General features: G+C 32.6%; 1 protein-coding gene across 1 annotated transcript in view; it reads left to right on the forward strand.

Moving 5' to 3' along the window:
- LOC143198705 (uncharacterized) overlaps positions 1–22752 on the forward strand; it is a 76800-nt gene extending 54048 nt beyond the window's left edge. Inside the window, exons 6-8 of the mRNA XM_076408066.1 lie at positions 7801–8070; positions 16771–16943; positions 21849–22752. Of these exons, the coding sequence (XP_076264181.1) occupies positions 7801–8070; positions 16771–16943; positions 21849–22616 (1211 nt within the window). The 3' untranslated portion in view covers positions 22617–22752. The remainder of the gene's footprint in view (positions 1–7800; positions 8071–16770; positions 16944–21848) is intronic.
- Positions 22753–23399: the final 647 nt, after the last annotated feature.

The raw sequence follows: 23399 nt of genomic DNA on the forward strand, positions 1-23399 counted from the left end.
CTTATTTGTGTTTTTTATTTTTATTCTTATTACTTTTGTCTGTCAGGATTATATATTTTTATGAACTTTCTACTATCCTATTATAAAAACTAATTATTTTCATTTCCTAAATATTTTCCTTCACCCTTAACTTACTATTTATTTATTTTGTTTTAACTTTAAAGAGTGTAAAAAAAACTGAGAATGTTTAAAAAGGTTTTAAAGAAAATTTTCTTGGTTATTCTCTGTTAGAAGTTATTATTTTGGCTATCGTTCGGAAATTGCTTGCTACAAAAACATTTATTATGTGCTTATAAAGGAAGAAAGTTTATAATGTCATCGAATTTTCAGTTTTAGTTTAGATAATTGTGACTTTATATTGTACTTTTATTGTTAACCGAACTTTTCAACGTTCTTTCAACAACGAACAAAAGTTTTTAAGGTCTATATTGATATTAAAGCAATAAAAATATTAATTTTTAGTACATTTTTACTGTATGCTGATTGTAAATTTATTCAAAGAAACCCAGATAATCGGAAATACCATTTGATCATTGATTGATATTGATATTGTCAGTTTCAATAGCCCCAATACTATTAGTATTTTTTACAAGCGTAAATCGCCTTTATAAATAAAGCATTTAAGGGTCCCAAAACCTAACCCTACTATAAAGCTCCATTTCCGTATGAATTTTTAAAAATTTTAAATTTTATTAGGACTCTTAATGTTGGGTCACAATATTAAGTAGAAAAATCGAATTGCCAATCAATAACCAACTAAATTACTCAGTATGCCTGTAACCAAACTAAGTGAATTTAAATTACCACTTGGCTATAAAATTAAATCGATAGAGTCTTATTTTCTCAACAATGCTGATGCCATAAATCCAGTATTTGAAGGTCCCAGTACCTAGATCTTAATACATTCTCTCCAAACTAACATATTAATTTTAATCTGTAATTTATTTTTGAAACATAAAACAATAGCCAACTACTAGCAAAATATTTTTAACAAAAAAATTAACTGACGCCAAAATTATAAATAACGAGCTCACAAAATTTTTTAAAAATAATCAAACTTAGATTTTTAACACAAAAAAAAACATTTTAATATAAAATATGTACATAATAATTGTTCTAATAACTATATAAATATAATTAAAAACCTTATAATACCTAAACGTATTTTATATTCACACAATTTAGCTTAATACCTACCTAAACCTATTTATTTACTTACGATATTATTTTAACTACTACTAACTGACCACTTTGTAGTCGGTGCCGAACACAGACAGTTATATTAATTAAGAGTTGTTTCGTTGGTAATTTAATTTTTTGTATATTTTACAAAATTATATCTTTATTTTTGTGTTATTTGGGCTCTAATGTCACAAATTATTATTAATTGTATTAATCAATTCGAATATTTTTATTGGACATGAAGAACAACGATTAACTTTTGTGGAGATGTTATAATAAACACTTTTTCACTGATCTTTTAGTGTATTGGTTTTTGAATTCCTATTTCTGAAAACATTATGTACATCATTTAAATGTTAAATATATAACAAAAAATAAATAAATCAATGGCAATTATAATATCGTTTAACTAGTAAATTTTCTAGCAGCAGCAACCTATTTTCAGCTCTATATTTTCCAAGAGCCGATTGAAAAATTCGGCATATATTTTCTTGAAAATGATTTAATTACACGAAAATGTTCAAAATTAACCCCGATTATCGTATAGAGAAGACTCGAGTGGGCTTCTAATTATGAAAATGTCACCATTTAATATTGAAAAATGTAAAAATTACAAATTTACAAAAGAATAGCACCAATAGGTTATGCCAAAATTTCGTCAAATGCGTCAAAATCTGTTTCTCAAAATTCAGTTTGAATCACGGTTTGTTGGACAAAATGCAGATGAAAAAAACAAGCACAATTAAAATATTAAATATTAGCAATCGTTCACAAGTTTGTTCTGATGCTACATTTTCCAAAAACAATAAACAGAAAAAGAAACGAAATCAGCCCTGAGCCAGTTAATGGGCTTGTAATTCTAAAAAGTTTAACATTTAGTATTACAAAAGGTAAAAACAACTAAAAATCGACAAAAGAATAGCACCAATAGGTTAAGTTAAAAATTAAAAACAATATTTTTCAGAGCAGTATAGCGCGATGAAATCTGTTTCTGAAAATAAAGTTTGAATCACAGTTTGTTGGACAAAATGCTGATGAAAAATACAAGCACAATTGAAAGATTAAATATTAGCAATCCTTCACAAATTTGTTCTGATGCTACATTTTCCAAAAATAATAAACAGAAAAAGAAACGAAATCAGCCCTGAGCCAGTTAATGGGCTTGTAATTCTAAAAAGTTTAACATTTAGTATTACAAAAGGTAAAAACAACTAAAAATCGACAAAAGAATAGCACCAATAGGTTAAGTTAAAAATTAAAAACAATATTTTTCAGAGCAGTATAGCGCGATGAAATCTGTTTCTGAAAATAATGTTTGAATCACAGTTTGTTGGACAAAATGCTGATGAAAAATACAAGCACAATTGAAAGATTAAATATTAGCAATCCTTCACAAATTTGTTCTGATGCTACATTTTCCAAAAATAATAAACAGAAAAAGAAACGAAATCAGCCCTGAGCCAGTTAATTGGGTTTATAATACTAAAAAGTTTAACATTTAGTATTACAAAATGTAAAAACAACTAAAAATCAACAAAAGAATAGCACCAATAGGTTATGTTAAAAATTAAAAATAATATTTTTCAGAGCAGTATAGCGCGACGAAATCTGTTTCTGAAAATAAAGTTTGAATCACAGTTTGTTGGACAAAATGCTGATGAAAAATACAAACACAATTAAAAGATTAAATATTAGCAATAAAATTTACGTTTCCCTTTCACAAAGTTGTTTTACTTAATCCAATAAATCTATAATCACTAACAAAATAGGAAGAAGCAACAAGTGTAAAAACGTGTCGACAAGATTAAACTCTAAGGATAAATTTTCAAAACAAATAAAAACATCAAGTGGAATTAGCAATTCGAAACCTGCATACTGTAAAGGCACCTGTAAATTCGCCTAGTTCTATTGACAAGATATTCACTTTTTACAATAGAAAGGAATGCAAAACTGCCGCTAACCAGTCAAATCCGTTCTTTGACCCATCTCGGTAACTTCCTTTTCTAGTCGACCACCCCTGTAATCCCGACTCCACCCCCTCACCCTGCCAATATTAAGTACCTGTCGAAGGGTAGCTGATCATTGAGTCTCTGGTTCGTACCGGCATAGGACAGAAGTACCTTTTGCTTTTACTTAATATCAGAAACATATAGTCTATTGAACTTATAGTTCTTGTTAGTGATCGACAGTGTTTACAAGTGCTCGAAGTGATTCAGGTTACTTGTCGGTTCGATTTTATATTTGCTTCTTGTGCTTTGCTCATTTCTGTTCAAAGTTCGAGTTAGTGTTTGCATTTAGTTTTCGGACTTTTTGCATTTATATTCCAAAAGTTAATTTCGCGTCTGCGATTCAATTTCTTCAGTGGGATTTGTGTTTGGATTAGAAAATGCTTTTCAAACGAGGTAAATATAAACTGTAGTATGTAGAACTTAATGTTTATTTTGACATAGTAATTAGAGATTAGGTACGTAAGTTTTGTCTTGACGGTTCCGAATAATTTGACATTATTGACGTGCGATCAGAATATAGTTTCAATCTATTTTTTCTTAAAATTATGTACAAAATTAAAGTAAAGAAATATTATTAGCATATCCTTCAGCTCGTTGTTTATAGGTTTTTTACTTTAGTCAGTTTGTCTTTAATATATTTGTGAATAATTTGCCATTTTTTGGAGCATACACAATAAACTATTCCTCTGTTCAGATTTTCAAAAACTCATTAAGGTATTTTACATGTTCTTTGCAAAATTGAACTAAAAATATTTAAATTTAAAATTTCCGTATTATTCGGTTTGTTGTGGTTTACTCATTTTTATTGACAAGTTATTCACTTTTTACAATAGAAAGGAACGCAAAACTATCACCGTCCAGTCAAATCCGTTCTTTGGTATATCTCGATTACTTCCTTTTCTAATTGACCACCCCTGTAATTTCGACTCCACCCCCTCACCCTGCCAATATTATGTACCTGTCGTTGGGTATCTGATCATTTAGTCACTGGTTCGTACCGGCATAGGACAGAAGTACCTTTTGCTTTTACTTAATATCAGAAGAAAATAGCAATTGAACTTATAGTTATTGTTATTGATCGACAGTGTTTACAAGTGCTCGAAGTGATTCAGGTTGCTTTTTGGTTGGTTTTTGAGTTTAATTCGTGTGCTTTGTTCATTTCTTTTTGCATTTTCCATTCAAAAGTCGATTTCGCCTTAGCGTTTAATTTCTTCAGTGGGGTTTGTGTTTCGAATAGAACAAGCTCATTAAAAAATGCATTTCAATCCAGGTAAATATCAACTGTAGTGTGTAGAACTTGATGTTTATGTAACTGTTTGTTTTGACATAGAAATTAGAGGTTAGGTAACGTAAGTTTGTCTTGGCGGTTCCGAATAATTTGACATTATTGACGTGTGATCAGAATATAGTAGCAATCTATTTGTTTCTGAAAATTATGTACAAAATTATACTAAAGACATGTTATTAGAATATTATTTACAGTATGTTGTTTATATGCCGTTTTTGTTATTAATTATCTGTCATTTTTGAAGCATTAACGGAAAATTATTTCTCTGTTTAGTTTTTTCATAGTTCATAAACTTTTTACATGTTTTTTTATAAGATTAAACATTTTAAAACATATTCCTCAATATATAATTTAAATATTGCCATTCTTTTATACTGTTTTTGACATATATAAATAACCTGTTATTTTTTCAGCATTAACATTTCTACAAAACTATTTCTACCTACTCGGTCTTTTATCATTATTTTGTTTCGTTTTTAACCTTTATGACTGACCTGTCATTTTTTAAACGAGAACTGAATACAATATCTCTCTTGGATTTTAGTCAACGCCTGTCTTTACATAAAATTAATCTAAAAACATTTTATTTTATATTTCCGTTATATTATCATTCGATCTATTGTGATTTTTCCAAAACTAACAACTAATTTTAACTTTTTAATTATAATTCTTAGCATATTACTTAAGGTTTATCAATATTTTATACCGTATTTTTGAAGTATATGAGTTTATATATGGGAAAATTAATAACTAATTTCATTAACTGTAGAATTTATCATTTCAAATCCCAATTTGTAGCCTATAATATAGACCATTTAAAGAACAGCAGTTACTTTAATTGAATTTAATATATTTAAAAAAAAATTATATAGTTATTTCTAGAATAGTGAATAAAGTTATCTGAATTATTGACTTCCAAAGTCGAACCGTCTATATTGACTAATATTAGCGGACGTTTGGTAATCGTAACATATTCCATTTTTAAGTTAAACCTAACCTATCTGTTAAATTAAGAAAGTCCATTATCTCTACTCCGCCATGTTCCAATTGGTGATTTTGATTTTGCCGATTTAATAGTGGTCATTTCGGTGTCACTGACATTTAACCGTAGATAAAAAAGATAAATATCAATACTATCAAATTTAACAGTTGGGTTGTTCAGTTATTATTCTGCCTAAGAAAGAGTTGTTCTGTGTAATTTATATGAACAAAATTAGGGTGCAAAACTCCATGTTATTGGAAAATATGGTATTAGTCTTCTAAATATTAATGTTTTCATACATTGCTTATTAAAATATATTATCAGGTTTCAAGTTACCGTAGATTTAAATATTTTGGTAGCGAATTAACGAAAACTTTAGCACTTTAGTTACTTAAAACCCCTTGGTCGTGTCCCTCTCGGTAATCAGATTAGGAGAAATTACTTCTTCCGCACGGCTACCTTTCTCGGTAGATGTTAAACGTACAGATTAAGGGACAAGGCACAACAAAAATAGTTTTCTTTTTCGGCATTTCTGTTTTGCCTCGGTAGCATTGCTTTGTGGGATTAGAATTTTCCAACTCCTTCCCCGAATCTTAGTCTTGTGGGCTTGTTTTTCTATGGGTTATCGCTATTTACGCGTCGGTCCTGATGTTTTGTCAAAGATCACCTCAGCGTAATTGCTATCTATTGTCGTGCTGTCATCAATGGATCAATAAGAATATGTTTGTTTTAACTAAGTAATATTGTGCGAAGAAAAAGAAAATAGTTTCCAATAATCAGTAATGATTTTCAAACCATTAGAAAACATTATCAAATTATATATTATATCAATCATTAATTTTTGAAGTACCCGATGGAGTTCAGCAGCAAATTTCTTTAAAACAAACAACAAAAATGATATAGTCGAAAATGCGATTTTGAGCATTCTATGATTTGACGAATAATTCAGCAATTCTTAATGAAAATAATTACTTTTATTCAGTTCTTGACAGAAAATGATTGACTTTGTATTTTCTAAATTTTGGTTTTTTTAAATATCAGTTATAATAATTTTTAAATAATTTACTCAAACCTTGAAAAAATCCATCTATGTCAAAGCTTCTTCTTATTTCAATATTCAAAGCAATTGTTTTACGCTGTTTCTGTACTGTCGATTCAGCTTTAAATGACTCAAAGTGACATCCTCTAAGTAGTTTTAAATTTGATGAACAGATAGAAATTCTACGTGGATCAATGCCGTGTGACAATTTCCATCATTATTTATTCCCAATCGTGATCTTCTTCAAACAATCTGCTCTGGAGAAAAGACACTGAATGAAATGTATATAATGGTTTTTTAAAGGGTTTAATTACCCAAATTCACTTAAAATAAGCCTTCTGTTCGTGGAAATTAAGTTTTTATATAAAATATTGCAAATAATCAAAGCTGTGTCAGAGAGATCACGTGATATTTTTATTTCTTTTATAGATTGCCTCTGGTTTGTTGAATTAATACTTTTTCTAATTCGTATCCGTTTTCATTATATACTGAATCTCAAATTGCTGTATATTACTAACAATTGGCAAGAAGAAGACCTAAAATGTTTCTGCATTATTGAGATTTCTTACAATATTCATTAGTTTATCGTTAACATTCTCTTTTAATTTCTATATTAACAATCCAAATCAAACTAGTGATCGATCGTGTTTCTCATAGAGTAAAAGGACTAATTTAAAAATATTATGTTACTAAAACATCTTTTCATAGTATATTCAATAAAAGATCCGAAATGTATTTGATATATAACACTAATTAAAATTATAATTGTGTATAAAAACATTAATATATATGAAAACTGTCTCAAGAACTAAGACTTGCTAACATTTTTGAAATTTCATTTAATTAAATCCAATTTCTATTAACTTCCATTGATGTTATTCTCGAATTTTGTTAATCTATGTTGGGATGAAATTTTCATATGTCGGATTTTTTTTTCACAGCTGTATATTTGTTTCGATAAAGCGGGCACATTCTTTTGTTTCCTCCTGCCGTAACTTTTTAGTAATTCCAATAATACGAGAATAACCGAATGTAACACAAAACATTGCTTAAAGTTATATAACATCGTTCTGACAGCTGTTCCTGGCTACTTGATTTGAAAGTTTTCCGTTTTATTGGAATACATTTATTTGTAGCGCAATACAAAAAAAATTGGTCTGAAATTTCTTCCTCGATATAAGCTTTAACCGTGCCAAACGTCACGCCTTCAGGAGTCCGTTTTTTTCAGCAAGGAAGGCAAAATTTTTGCTAAGCCGATTAATATATAGATATCGTTCTAACGTGTTGTGTCTTGTTTCAGCAAATTTTCGTCTTAGTCCAATCCCGGAAGAGCCAGCAATCCCAGCGATTGCTACAAACGAAAACAACAACCAGGTCGGTTGCACAGACGAGTGCCGAAAGAGGGCAGGAAAGGGAAAGACGGGCAAGGGCAAGTGCCGTGGCAACTGCAAACCGAGAGTTAATTTCCTCGCAGAACTCGGTATGACTGCTACCTGGCCGAATTACCACATCGCTCCCGTGTTGCATTTTGGGGTGCCCAATCTGCCCACCGTGACCCCGTATCCTCCAGGTAAGAATCTTACATTGTCCATTTTTAAATTTCTTTAAACACACGTAAATCAAACGTTCAATACTAGTTTTTCTTTGTACTTAACACAATACGATGTTGATGTAAATAAGTCAGTGTATCTTTCTCAAATTATAATAAAATTAAACTAACTTCAGCTAAATCAATAGTAACACTTATATAACATGAGTTTTTGAGTTTTGATTCACTTCTATCTTCTATCGCTTTCACGTTGCTGCGACTTAGAAATCTTCTTGTATATTTTACGGCTAAATTGTGGATTCCTTCGTTGATGAATTTGATTTAGAAGTCATCGTACAGTTTTTTGTTGGTTACGTAGCGATGAGCATTGTTAACCAAAGAACTTTGGAAGTGTCTTGCGTCTAACCAGTACAGTCGTTTAACTTTGAGTCTGATCTGTTCAGTGATGTTTCTAATTTAATCTACAATCTATTTGCGCCTTTAATTGACTGCTTCAGTAATTAAGCACCCCTCAAGTGATGTAATTTTCGCCCCAATACAACACAAATATTACGAACTGTATCTTCGGGTCTCTAGCTCATTTTTGGATCTTTTGACTATCACTTGTATATCACTTGACTTTTTTTAATAGTTGTAGATAGAGCTAGTTCTCCTTTATTTTTAATGGTGAATAACAATAAACATTTCCTCTATTGTCTGTGAAGTCTTCCATATTCACCGCCAGATATTATGGTTGCCCGATGGCAGTCCAATGTTTTTAATCGTCTTTACCAAATCTGGCTTCTTCCGAAGGTACGCTTGTAGTTAATAGGTAATGGTTATCTTCACTGTTTAATTGTAATCAGATTGCCCAATATTCGGGGGCATTATAAGTAACTTCTCTTATGTCAGCACGTTAAAATGCAGGCTTGTAATTGTTTCCCGGCATCCGTAAGTCAAACTATCTTAACGTTACGGTTCGGGGAAGATTTAATTAATTTTGCGCCGCGGACGGTACCCCAACTTATTAATCCTAAATGATTCGAGTAGCGGCAATTTCCAAGTAGAACTGGCCCTATAAAAATCGGGCTATAAAAAGACAAGCGACCGTACCGAAGACGAAATAAACCGACGGACTTGGCCGTATTTACGAGTCGTCTCGCGAAGATCCACATAAAATCCAACACTGGTAGCAGAAACGGTGCACTGCGGACCCGCAATTTTCGGCCTTTACGTGCGTGTTTCAGGGGATTACGATCGGCCTTGTTAACCAGTTGCAATCCCTTTTCTCTCCTGACATTTATCGAGGATTATATCCAACGTGCACTTTCTGGATTTCACTTCGAACGGCTTAAGGGGGGGGGGACCCCTTTCCAAGATCGATACCGCCGTTTGGATGACGGCTTCTTTTCCAGTTTTCCGGGGTGCCAGAAATATTTCTGCGTATATGCATAGTCCAACGAAATCATTACTAAAACTGTTTTTAACTGATTTTAATTATTTTAATTGATACAATATTTTTGTTACAATATTAAGATTAATTAAATTTTCAGGTATAATTTAGTTCTCATGGTGATTGTTCTTATAGTATAGTATTATATATTTTGCTTCTTGATGTATAATGTTTCTGTTAACACTAAATACTGATATTCTATTTCAATTTGTTGGGTTACTCAAGAACTTACAATTTATTATAATTAAATAATAGTAGCGCTTGATATTACGAGATGCTTATAAGGTACTTTAAGATCTTTGGTTTGTTGGTTTATTCTATGTTTTGGTTTTCAGTAATTTTTAATACGAATTCTGCTACGTCAGAAAATTTTGTTCAGTGATTATTTCAATCCATATCATTGGACGATAATACAGATTCATAGTATAACCCAGCTATACGACCAGAACGACAGTAATCTTCATGATGATTTTCTGACATTACGGTACTTTCTGAATTTTCTCTGTCGCTGTGACGTACCCGCAATTTCGAACCGCACGGAACTGTTTACGGTTTTCCCGAAATTCTCGTTAGCTCGACAGCGCGCGTCATTTCCTTTCATTTTCCCTCCTTCGCGGCCAACTTAAATTTGTATGATGTTCGATTCGAGCCGGGGCCGTGTTAGTATGCCGTCGTTTTCTCGAGACGGCACGCTTGAGCCGATTACCGGGGTGGCTGGGCGGCCAGTTACCATGGCGACGGGACTGTTTTTCGTTGATATATACGTTGCGTAACTATGACGACGTAAGCTGAGGCCGATTGCTTGGTCTGTACGCAAGCGGGTGCCCTAGCGTCGGGAAGTTTTCGCAGTGTGCTGCGGTTTTTCCGTCGTCGTAATGGTAGAGGAGGATCGAGAAGCATGGGACGCGAGTCTGTTTCAGGTTATGGGGAAATATTTAGCAAAACACACCGATTACGTAATTTCAATAATATGTGCTTTTTAGCTCATTACTCATGATTAATTTCGAGAGCTACATTTCATCGATTCCTTGGAGCGTTTTATACAAAGTCAATTCATTATATAATATTTGGTACAATTACTGTAAGTTCCATTAATTGTATTATTATTTGACGTTGAAATACTTATTTATCTCTTGGTTTCAAAGAATTTATAACATTATATGATAATAATTCAGACGAGATGAATATAAACTGAATAAAAACTCGATAACTCGATAAGTTTGAATTTGAACTAACTAGTTCTATTCAAGAAAATAAATTATATCTTTTCGACGATGAACTAAACTATTCAGACTAAATATCATCAAACTCAAAATGAAACAACTGATAGTTATCTGTTATCTGGCAAATAAGGATTACCATTTTCACAAATTTTGCAGAATATAACTGAAATGTATAATTTGATCATATTTTACATCTATAACGCCAGGGTCTTCATTGCTCTATTCAAACGTGTCACTTCCGATTTATAGAGGTCTCTTGTTGGGGTTTGCTACTTCAGTTTAAACCTTCAAATATGTTTCTCATTTAATTTCCACGTTTTACTACATTTTCTTAACGTGGAAGTTACGATTTATGATCCTTAAGTTTTTGAGACCACTTTCTATATCGTCTGCCATTGTGAAGTAATACACCTTTTAAGCGTTAAAATGCTAAAAAAAATTGTGTCATCAGTTCATTGTGTGACTTTACGATGAGAGAATCATTGAGAAAACAGCTCGAGACTGATAACTGTATATTCAATTTTTCCGTGAGAAGCATTCATTGATCAATTTCAAACGATTTCCCTTTTCTCGTCTTCGCACCTGCATTCACTTGGCTCATTTAAAAGTCACACGTTGAAACTAAACAAGCGAACGGCGATTCCAGAAGGGTCCTCCCGTGAATAAACAACTCCGAGTGTTGTTACACGGAAACGCACTATATATTGCGACAACTCGCAATTCCGGAGTTTCGGTTCTCTGGAGTTGTGTCGCCAGGTCCTGTTAGGGTTTCGGATTGGGGGCGTCGACAGTGGCGTCCAGGATATACTGTGATTTTACGCGGACCAGAGTGATCTGCGAATGTCTTGATTCAAACTGAAATTATATACAACCATATGATATTTAGGAGAAATAATCTTAAATTTATATAATGTTATTCCAAAACTTGGAATTATATCGTGAGGACGTATTTTCTGGTCGTGCGACGCTGATTGCAGGAAAGGTTTTCTTGCCCCAGGGACAGTTAGCGTTACTTTTCCTATTCATTTCACAGGCCTAATAGATTTGTAAATATTGGGCTGTTCTTTTTCCCCCGAGGGTATCATGTGTATTTTGAGGGTGGAAATTTGATACCACTACATTAAATTATTCATTGCGTCTAAAAGGCAATGTCTCGAGGCTAGATACTTGATAATTCCTTTTGATTCTCGCTCTCGTATGTTTTGTATCAGCTCCAAAAGGCAAGTCTATTAAATCAGTCGACAAAAACCATTTTCTTTTTAATTTCATTCAAGATAAGTAGTATTTTGCCCCTAAACCAGTCAATTAAACTATACTAAACAGCAAACAGTATTGAACAACATTTTAGTAATGAACAGTTTCTTTTTTAATCAAATCAACCACCAAATAATAGAGAAACAATGTAATACCTAGTGGTTTCTTTCACAAAATTAAAGTTGTAATTTATTCACTTAAAAGCTCGTAGTTTATATATTACAATTAATTACAACTATGTAGTAGTATATTCTGCTTATTATTTCTAAAGTCTAGATCTAATATTTTTGAGCTAAAATGAACTGGATCACTTCACATGGTTCAAAAACGACACAATCTAATATTAGTGCAAAGAATTGTTGTCTGTTCAACCTTCGGCTAAATTACTCAGTTTCTCTTGCCGTTTTTTCGCAAACGGTTTAGTTTCATCGCTGACCGAAGGTGCCCTTATATGACCTCATTTTTAATATACCTAGGGCGTTAAGAGTGCTGCGAAAATCTTTGTTTTAAAGTGTGGGTCATGCTGATGTTAGATTTGTGCAACCCCATAATTTCGCACCGTAGGTTCACACTGGCTTCAATTATTTTTTATATATAATAAGAGTTTAGATTTTTTTATGGAATAAGTGTTAATAAATAAGTGTTTGTGTAAAATAAGTGTAATTCGGATAGTCGTTCAAGCAGCCACCACATTTTTGAGACTCATTCAAAGTTTTTCCAGTTAACTTATAACACTACTAAATGTATTTCCGCAAAATTTGTCCAGAATATTATTTGATATAAACCTCAACACCCGTTTTATAAATTCTGCTTGTAATTTAAATGTTTTATTTTATTGTTATTATACTAATTAAAAAAAGACTGTTACTAATAAATGTTTATTAGTAATGCTCATGATATTTTTTGTTAATAACAGATGCATATTTGATAAAGAGAATTAATTTTCATTATTGAGATTGAGAAGACAGAATTAAGCTAGAGAATTAAATAAAACCTATGTGGAATGTAGGATTGAACATACGACTGGTATAATAAAAGTAAGACACAGATGATTATTCTCGCCGAAGATATATCGAAATGACGACACAGGCAGCCTCTGGTGGCCACCATTCCACGTTCGGATGAATAAGAACCCATTTTAAAATCTAGCTTTAAGCCCGAGCTAGCTTATATATCAGAATTTTGTGACGGGAATTTGATAATTTGCATTTTGGGAACTGTGAACGGTAGCGCAGGCCGATTGATAAAAAAAACGTATAAAATTAAAAGTCCACGTTAACAAATCATCGCGGCAGATGGACTTTGAACGTCCAGTTAATAGGCCGGGGATAATTATTTATGGGCATGGGCTCGGGTGTGATGACCAGAGGCGTGGGATTGGGCGGGTCTCGAAATTAACGATGATAAATTAGAAAAAATAATTTTTATTAATATTTTCGTTAATGCTCAAAACGTTTCACAACTTCGTTTCACATTATACTCATATCACGTAACACTGATAATGACTTAGAGCAACCTACTAAACATTTAATTTAATTTTCACGCTATCTCAAACTTAGTAAAGGAAATACTTATATTTGTTGTACAAGTCAAAATTTTAATAGCTTTTAACACCTTTCACATCCACACTTTTTCTAATAGTTACACGCTAACACAGCATTTTTTCAGTGCAAATATTCTTTAAAATATAACAACTTTCCTATCAAACTTTAACCAGTTTCATTTTGTTTTTTTGAATTTCTATTTTGTAAAAATAGAAATGAATGTTTAATTAATAATCGAGTAAAGTTATGACTTAGAGTTACTTTAACTGGCTGAATGTTATGGAGAGCTAAAATAATAAATTTCTTTCAGTTTTTAATCAGTTTTATAATTTCATCCTTCCCTGCTATGTCTATTAATTTATTAGTTGTTTCAAAATGTTAACATACTCAATTAATAAAATAGTGATATAGGCATTTTTACAGCGTATTAAAAGATTTCAATACTTCTTACGGACTCATAGAATTAGTTTTAGTTTTTAAATATTTATTAACATACTTTAATTTTTTCGAAATTAACACTCTTTTCACATGTTATATATGGTTCATATATTGTATTTAAAGTTTTTTAAACATAAAAAACATATTAAACATTTTTTTTACTAATACTCATTTATTTTTAAGCACTACATTTTCAATGGAAGACAAATTCTTAATGTTTCAGTTTAGTTGTATTTTTGTTTAAAATTGATGCTCTATATATCTTTATTAATATTTTGTTTGTGTTTTAAAGGTTTTTTTGGTACAATCTTTATTAAAAAATTCATTTACTACTATTCTATTACACTTGCATTAATACAAAGCGAGCACTGGATTAGTACATCAATCCATATTTCCTAAATTAAAATTAAGCGGCACTACTTAAGCTAAACTTAAAAGTTACACTTATTCACCGTACAAGTTCATGTGGTTTGTTTCGCTTCAATCTTCTATTCGTCATGCATAAACATGCTGCTATTAAGAGCCTTGCTCTTTATTACTATGAATCAAACGTGTCAATTATGTTAGCCAGAGTAAAATGTACGAACGTCCCTCGTTCTTTCCCCTGTAAAATTCTTCCGGAATCGTAAATCACGGCTGGGCTAATAGTTTACATTTCGCGCGCTTCTCCCTACCGAGCCGAGGCCCTGTTAAAATTCACGGGTAAACTACCCCAATAAAACGGTGTTGATTGAATCTGACACCCCAGAGTTAGTCGGCGTTCATTGGCCAGCTGACGGATTCCCATCGAACTTTTTACCCGGGCAAATAATGCGGTTTTCCTTCTGGATGGGGCGCAGCCCGATCTCGATGTTATCTTGCTCATCGTCGGTGAAAAAAAAATCACATACAAATCCCGAAATAACTATCGATATTCCGAAGATAGATAGATCGAACGTAGCCGGTATCTATCTGATAAAAGCCGAACAATATCGCATTTTTTATGGGATTAGTTGCATCGGAATCATTTAAATAGAATGGACGGTCTACAAATAAATAATAAAATCGATTGAACGATACGAGCCTGGTCTAGCGTCGCGCCATTGTCGAGCATGATTTTGTTATTTGTGAGGTCCTCCTGTCTCCCGGACCCCCCTGAACACCGCCCCCCTCCCCTCCGATAGTCCGCGTAATCCGGATTTAAAACGTACTTCTAAGGAGCTCTAGGCGGCCTTCGTGAAAGACCGATGGCTACACACCCAGCGTGTATATTTTCTGGCTCTCCACGGCGTCAGCGTTCAGCTGCCGATATGAAATATTTATGGTGTACGTGCGGTGCCTCTTTTTTTGTTTTAATGAAAATGACTTCTAGTTTTCATCCTTTAGTGTGATTAGTTCTATATTTGTGTGTTATTCTTTACTGTATCTCTTTTAATTACGTGATAAAACAGAGTGTCTAATAAGCTCGGACAACGATTTATAGTGATTTATTCCTTATTTAAAAACCACACCTGGTATATATTACAACTCTAGTCACTCCAATAAAACAGTGAAATCACATCATCTAAATTTATGACGTCAGTTGCTATTGATATATAAGAGTAATCTAATGTAAATAAAATAATGAAACAAATATAATAAAATATTATTTATTCTTATAATATAGTACATCTAATACATATAATATCGAAGAACTTAAATTACAGTTAATTAAATAGCCACAATAGTTTTTTGATCAGAGATATTTTATTATGTTTACATTGAACTCTTTTCTAAAGAACCTGCAGAATGAATATACTTTCATTAGAGAGCATATTTAGTTTTTGTTTCCTTCGTTGCTGCATTCCCTTGTCATTCAGTCACCACTGTATTACTCTTTATTTTTTTGTTACAACATGTATAAATTCTTCTTGATATAATTAGATTTAATCACTGTATTCTCCCTATTGCACTTGCCATGTCTGCACAACAGTTAATATTCATTCTCTCCTCGTAGATTCTAACCAAATTTTCATATGTATTCTGAACAATTTTTGCTTCAGTTCTTGTCACCCTATTTTGGTAATTGCCCATAATTGTTGGCATAATCCACGACCAGAAAGTTTCATTCACTCACTATCACTTTCTAGGCCACTATTGAGGTTAATAACTAAGCTGTTAATTTCCAATCTTACTCTAGTTGTCAATTCCACCATTTTTCACTTTCTTCTTCTGTATATCTAATGGAGTTCATCCAAATCGATAGTTAGTTTAGTTTCTTGTAGTCAATCCCTCTTTCCACATATTCAAACAGTTCTTGTACGTACATGTTTCTCGACCAGCATGTCTACGGTAGTAATTATTTGTCACATCCCATGATTTGTCGCGTCAAATTAATCCAAAGCTTACAAAAATAATCTGGTTTATTATTTGACTATTTTAAAGTAATAAAGTTTTATCCTAAAAATTGATCGAAAAACTGGATTATCATAATGTAACAGTACTAATGTCGCCGACAATATCATTCGAATACGATTTGTTGCATTGTTAGCTTGATAAACATCCTGTTATTATAGATATTTTCCTTCTATTATTCTTCTACTATATATTTTACGACAATTTGATAATCCCTCAAAGCATCTTTAGTGCTATACTGACTTATTGAACATTGAACAAAACAAGCAATATTTATACAAGGCAATCCGGGATATTATATGATGAATATTTTTCGCTAAATATTATTTTTTATTGATTAGTTTATTCTAACGATAACATAAGTTAATAGTAAACGTAATAAATATGATTAACGATGAATTCTTTTTTCTGTTGAAAAATAAATCACTTTTGCTACTGGCTCTAACGTAATCCATAGTATGTTCTTATTTTCCAGCAGTGGGAAGTAGAAAGCAACGCAGAGAACGGACAACATACAACAAAGAACAATTGAGCAACCTCGAGGAATTGTTTGGTAAAACCAGGTATCCTGACATTTTCATGAGGGAGGAAATGGCTCTAAAAATCAACGTGCCCGAATCCCGTATCCAGGTATGTTATTCTGTAAGTTCTTACGAACCTATAATGCCATTATTGGTTCATATCATATTTCACATTTATTAACAACTTTATGAAGATTTTGAATAATATAAAGTATTGATCATAAAGAAATGAATAAATTCAAATACTCCCTTGAAAATCGATAAGATATATACCAACTAGGTTCCCGAACTAATATGGAAAATTCGACAATAATTTAAATTTCATATCTCAATATTTGATTACAAACTCTTTGTCAAATTTGACATCCTCGAGACATTGGTTCAATTGGTTATTAGACAATAATACATTATCTCTACTTGTCAATTTAACAGCTCTATTTTAATCTCATATATATTCAAGTAAAATTAAGTTTGGGTTTTGCTGTGAAAACACGAAAATTGTCATATATAAAGTAGTTTTCTCTATTTTAAATATGTGTTGCAAGTATGACACGGCATCATTACACCTCCAAATTTATTTCCAAACCACAGTATTTGAAGGTTGATTTTGTATATTTGCGCCACTCTGCTGCTATAGATATTCTCTAATCGATCTAATATAAATTAAAATTGTTTAGGAGTTGATATTCCGGATCATTTTTTTAAAAATCTTCATGTATCTCAGAGGTTAGACACTGATCCACATAATTTCACGTAGTATTTCAGCAGTAGTTTCGGTCTAAATATTATCAGCTTTATTGAAATAACGTTTCTCTGGCAACATAGAATAGCTCTTCATAAAAATACCTTCTTGTGTATCTAACAGAAACTGAAAGGGACTGAGAAGAGTTCATTTTCTGGATCAATTTTTTTACATCGGCATCATCAATTTGCTTAATCACAAGGAATTTTTCTAAAATTCATTCGCAGATTAAGTAAAAAGTGAAGTAACTTAATTTTAGATGTATCTCTATTAAACAGAATTTGATCTAAATGAATTGATACATAAACTTATTACAATATAACAGCACCGCATATACGTCTGCTTTAAATGAATACATGGGTGTCTGATATTGATATATAATATACATTAGAGTTGAAATATGAGCTGTTTTAAAAATTAAAGCCTATGACTAGCATAATATATAGACTAGCATAATGTGATATTTAAAATTAATAAATACATCTAAATCTTAAAAGTTTTTTCATATATGATCAGTTTTTCAAAAAAATTAAAATAGAATAAAAGTGATACCATATAACAAATAAAATCTAGATGATGAATAGTTATCGTCAATTCTTGAGTGTTGTGCGTATTGCACAAACGCCGGTGCGCACCGTCGTGCGGCAGCTGTACACCTCTGAAAAGACTAACCAGGCACTAAATTGAATCATTACCGATGGGAGAGCAAATATACCGCCCCTGGTATTATGGCATTGTCATCGACACGCCACAACAATGCATAGTTTTCAGGGGTCCGACCTGAGGGTTGGTCTCCGCGTAACATATGCGTTTTTAGTTTGGCAAGCCTGTACCGAATCACAATAATCATAAACAGACGTTTTGTTCCTTTGACACTTTCGCAGAATCGATCGGTCCTTTACTAGTTAGTTTAGTCTCGGGTTTCTAGGCCGATAGTCAAAAATATGGTCCGCTTTTATGTTGGAATATGTGCAATTAACATGCCACTCAAAAAGCCTCCAGTATACCTTAAAAAAACCTTTTTTTAGAAATGCATCTTCATCTATTCCAATAATTCTCTAACCGTTCAATGTTTTCTCGGTAGCTGTGTTTGCTTTTAATTGTTTTTGTAGCAAATTTCATATGTTGTTATATTTTTTAAATTTCATTGACTACTAATCTACAATCAGTTTTATTAAGTTAAAAATCAGTTCGTACTTAATTTTTACAATTATAATATTTATATTTTTATTAACGGTGATGTTTTTATATTAAACAAACATCAATCAACTACCATATCATGTGGTTTGATTCCTTTGAGTCTGTCCTGTTCATATGTTATCCAAAAGCTGTAATACTTTTGTATTAATATGGAAATGAAGTCTCTCCTCATGTCTCGTTGTTATTCTTCTTATTTTCTTATTCTCAGTTATTTATCGTTTGTTTAACATACCTTTCGTGGATTAATAAATAATTTGTTTACTTAATACACTCAGATTTTCTTCCAATTAACATAACACACATTTTTTAAATATTTCAAATCCAGTTCTTTTCTTTTCGTTTTATTCTGCTTGGTTGTTCCATATCATGTAAGAAATTACTTCTAAATTCGTCTTGTAAATTTATCTAAAAGTAAGAATTGTAGTAATAGAAGTACTCCATTTATTAACAAGGGACTAGTTGTAATAACTCAACCTATAATAATATCAGTTTTCTAACCTTTATTCACTTTATGTTATTAAGTATTGTATATAAGAAAGCAATATTGGAAATATATATCGACACCTAAAATGTTTTCCTCTATAAAAGCATCTCAAAAGATGAACTCAAAAGGACCTGACATAATAATTGACCTTTTAAGTGATTGAAATGCATCGGCCTATAAATACATCTATAAGGATTGGCAACAGATGGCGTATAGTTTATTAAACCGCATCGGGTACATTTGTAATCAACTCCATATTGACAGGCTTCACTTTTCAGTACTTGTTATTTTGTCGTAGTATGAATAAAAATTTGTATAGTGCTTTAAAATGGCTAATTTTGATACTGAGAACAAAGAGTGTTTTGGACAGCCAAAGAAATTTGAATAAAAGGATTTGAATCAATTACTCGCTGAGACTCGCACTCTGTGAAAAACGTCCCGAATACGTACAAAGACACTACAATGCTGTTCGTCAGCATGGCAATGTTGAATTAATGTTTCAGCAACCGCGAAAATCCATTATATAGAGCTATCCCACCCGTCGTATTATCCGGACTTTGCTCCTTCTGATAACTGCTTGTTCCAACATATGAAACGTGACCTGTTAGAGCAGCGCTTTACTTCTTGTTAAGAAACCAAAAAATGAGTTGATTCATGGATAGCCTCAAAAGATGCATCGTTATTTCGAGATGGATTCCGTAAATTGATTGAGAGATGAGAAAGAGTAACAGCTATCGACTAACAATGCTTTGAATAACATATTTTCCATAACAAAAATCCTATAAAACTAATTTATAAACCATTACATGTATAATTTAAGTTTTACATATTTTCAGCACTTTTATATAGACACAGAGAATATCAATAGATTAATCTTGGAAAATGGGTCCGGTGAATACGGTCACGAAACAAACTTACAGGCTTCAAACCGATAAGATATTATGGACATAACGATTTCCTTCTAAGCTTAAAAACATTTCTTTTTTTTATTCAGTTCTGTTAACCATATTTTTATCGCTTCAGTATTAATTTTTGCTTAAAATTCATTAATGAAACGACAGGTAGCTTAATTCGTAACAGCAACTCGCCGAATATCTATTCAACCATCGTCGAACTACCCCACCGATACATATACTGCTCCAACAAAGATACATCCGGCTGTATCCGAACGATTCAATTCCAATCAGCCAAAAAAAAAGAAAAGTTAATCCCTTCCCTCTGGAAAAAATCAAAACCCTCCCTCCCCCGGTAACCCCGGACGCGCCCCTGTCCGACCGAGGACGGTCTTATAGGGGTAGATATGTCCCTATTCAATCTCGCACAGGATAACTGTATATATTTTATTCAATACAATAACACAATGAGGCAAAACGGACCGGTCCTGGGGATGTTTTCCATTAGCGCGGAGGATTAACAGGGGTTGTTACTGGCGAATTTCACTCCGCCCTGTATGAAATAACTATTATCGAGGAGGTCGGGAAGGGGACGTGCTCTGGGTAGCCTTTGGTGGAGTGCCCGATAATTTTCGGGGATGCGTATGGGAGGCATTAAGGAGTTAGGCGGGATTTTACAGTTTTTTTTTCGCTGTTTTTCGACGTCTTCCGTTGACTTTTTAAGATTGGGTCAAGAGGGATGAGTACTGTTTACACGTGCAATTGCAATAACTAAATATTCAAGTAATAGTATTTAAGGATTTGGTTCAGGATGCTATTGTTTGATGAGCGTTAATTCAGCTGCTGGTGAAAATTCAAAGTATCAATTTAAACTGACTATTAAAATCGTTGTTTTTGATTTTTTTCTGTATAAAATAACAGTTTTCCATTTTAATAATATTAGGTTATTCAGTACATACAGTCGCTAATCACGCTACATGCAAAATAGGATTTTCGACATTCATTACTTTTGAAAAAATCTGCTGCCAAAGCCCATCACACTTGCCAGAACCTTTGAAGATGTTGCACCATTATTACCCAATTCTTGCTTTTGATATAAACGATTTAAAAATATTGATTTCTGATGCTAGTGATAAGGAATAGCCTAAGGAAAGCTTGAAAACCATGAATTTAGAGATTTATTGTATAAGAACTCAACTATTAGATGTCTTCACAATTGTCTCCAAAAATAACCGAAAGTGACTACTACACAAATTGACTGAAAACGCGATTTAAATCCTTTTCAAATTTTTAAAAATTTATCTCATATCTTTTTTCGATTTTGTATTGGACCTTGTGGTTTGATCAGAGATATATATATCGGTGAAAATGCAAAACATGATTGTCGCATCTTAAATAATTGACTTCATTTCTAATACGATGTGTCTTGATAAACATACAGAATTTGTCTTAAGAATCGCATTTGAAAGACGTCAAAATGTAATAGCATTAAAATCTCAGAGCCGTACAGAAGAATTGAAAAAATAAGTGTTCGAAATAGGAGGATTTTAATTCTGTAATACTTGTTCTCTTTTACACGCACCATCTTAGAGAAACAAAATCAGCTAAAGCTTTTCTCTTTCCATTTTTATTTAATCACTACAGTAATAATGTTATTTTATTGATCTTGACTAATCAATGCTTGTCTTGTTAAAGGTGTGGTTCAAGAACCGCAGGGCAAAGGCACGCACACAACAGATCCAAAAAGAGGCGCGACACAAGATGAGGAAACAGAAGCGTCCATCTTCTAGATCCAGCGTGTCATCGCGGAGAGCGGCTTCGGCGTCCCCGCCGAGCCTACAAAACGTCCCCACGTTGCCTCAGTCAATTTCACCACCAATTAACGTGCTGACACCCGCAAGCAGCATTTCACCACCTAGTTGCAGCAACGTCAAATTGGAAAACGCCGGTCAGTCCGCTATTGAAAGAATGACGGAAGCCTACGGACATGAAGTACACCCCACGGGTAGCCCATACATGCCCCAGAACGCACCGTCCCCCTATGCACAGGCCAGCCAAAGTTCTCCAACACTCACCACACAAATGTCACAAATCTCGCCACAATCTTGCGTTTCGCAGTTGAGTAACCACCTATCTAATTTTAACATTGGCAGCAGCAGTACATCATCACCGTCGCCTCCAGAAACTCCAACCTTACACGGTTACAACGCCGCCCCACAAAACTATCAAAACAATTACGACTACCAAAACTGGTATGGCAGTAACAATTTTTACCAGGCCAATCAAGCACCCGCTCATCCCACCTACCCTAATCACAACCCATCCCTGGTTGCCAACATGGAATATCATTATCAAAACTTTTATTCAAACAATAACACCCCCATATATCCCTCCCACCATGGTAACTATAACCTGGGAGTCAACCCGCAAACTTACCATTTCGAGACTTCCAATCATCATTGAAGTTGAAAAATAATTGAATGGTAATGTGTAATTCCTGCTGTCTATAACAAATTTATACAAAAAAACTCAAAATCGGGCTGTAATTTTCTTTGTATTGTTAAAATTCTTAAATGTTAAACATAATAATTTAAACCAAGATCAGGTTGTCAGGTGGTACTCCACAATTGTAAGACGTCCAATACTATGCGACGTTGAAGCTGAAAATGAGAAAAATTTGATTGAAAATGTGAAATTATGGAAAACTTTTAAATGCAGAAAAAAGAAAAATAAAATCACGTTGTAATTTTCTTTATATTATTAAAATTCTTAAACTTTAAATATATTAATTCAGACCAAGAATTTCAGCTTGAATGTTGCATTTTATTGTCTCAATATTGTGGAATGTTAAATGGCAATTTGATCTTGTGTAAATTACTATTCATAACCCCAGTAATTGATTTAGATATGATTTAGAAAAAAAATATTAAACACAAAAATAATCAGGTTGTAATTTTCTTTGCACTATTCAAATTTTTAAATATTAAATATAACAATGTAAAGAATTTCAGCTTCAGTGTCGCATAGTAATGGAAGTCTGATAATTGTGGAATACCACCCGGCAATCTGATCTTGGAATTAACTAATAATATTTGGGGTATACAGCTTGATTCATACCTCACCCCTAGTCACATTTTTTACATTGCAAATATGAATTTAAACCAAGATCTGATTGCCGGGTGGTATTCCACAAATTTAGGACTTCCAATACTATGCAACGTTGAAGCTGAAACTGAGAAAAATGTG

Source organism: Rhynchophorus ferrugineus, unplaced genomic scaffold (assembly GCF_030347505.1).
Source record: "Rhynchophorus ferrugineus isolate W39M unplaced genomic scaffold, kcgeb_rfMv2 rfM6, whole genome shotgun sequence".
In the NCBI taxonomy this organism is placed as follows: Eukaryota; Metazoa; Arthropoda; class Insecta; order Coleoptera; family Curculionidae; genus Rhynchophorus; species Rhynchophorus ferrugineus.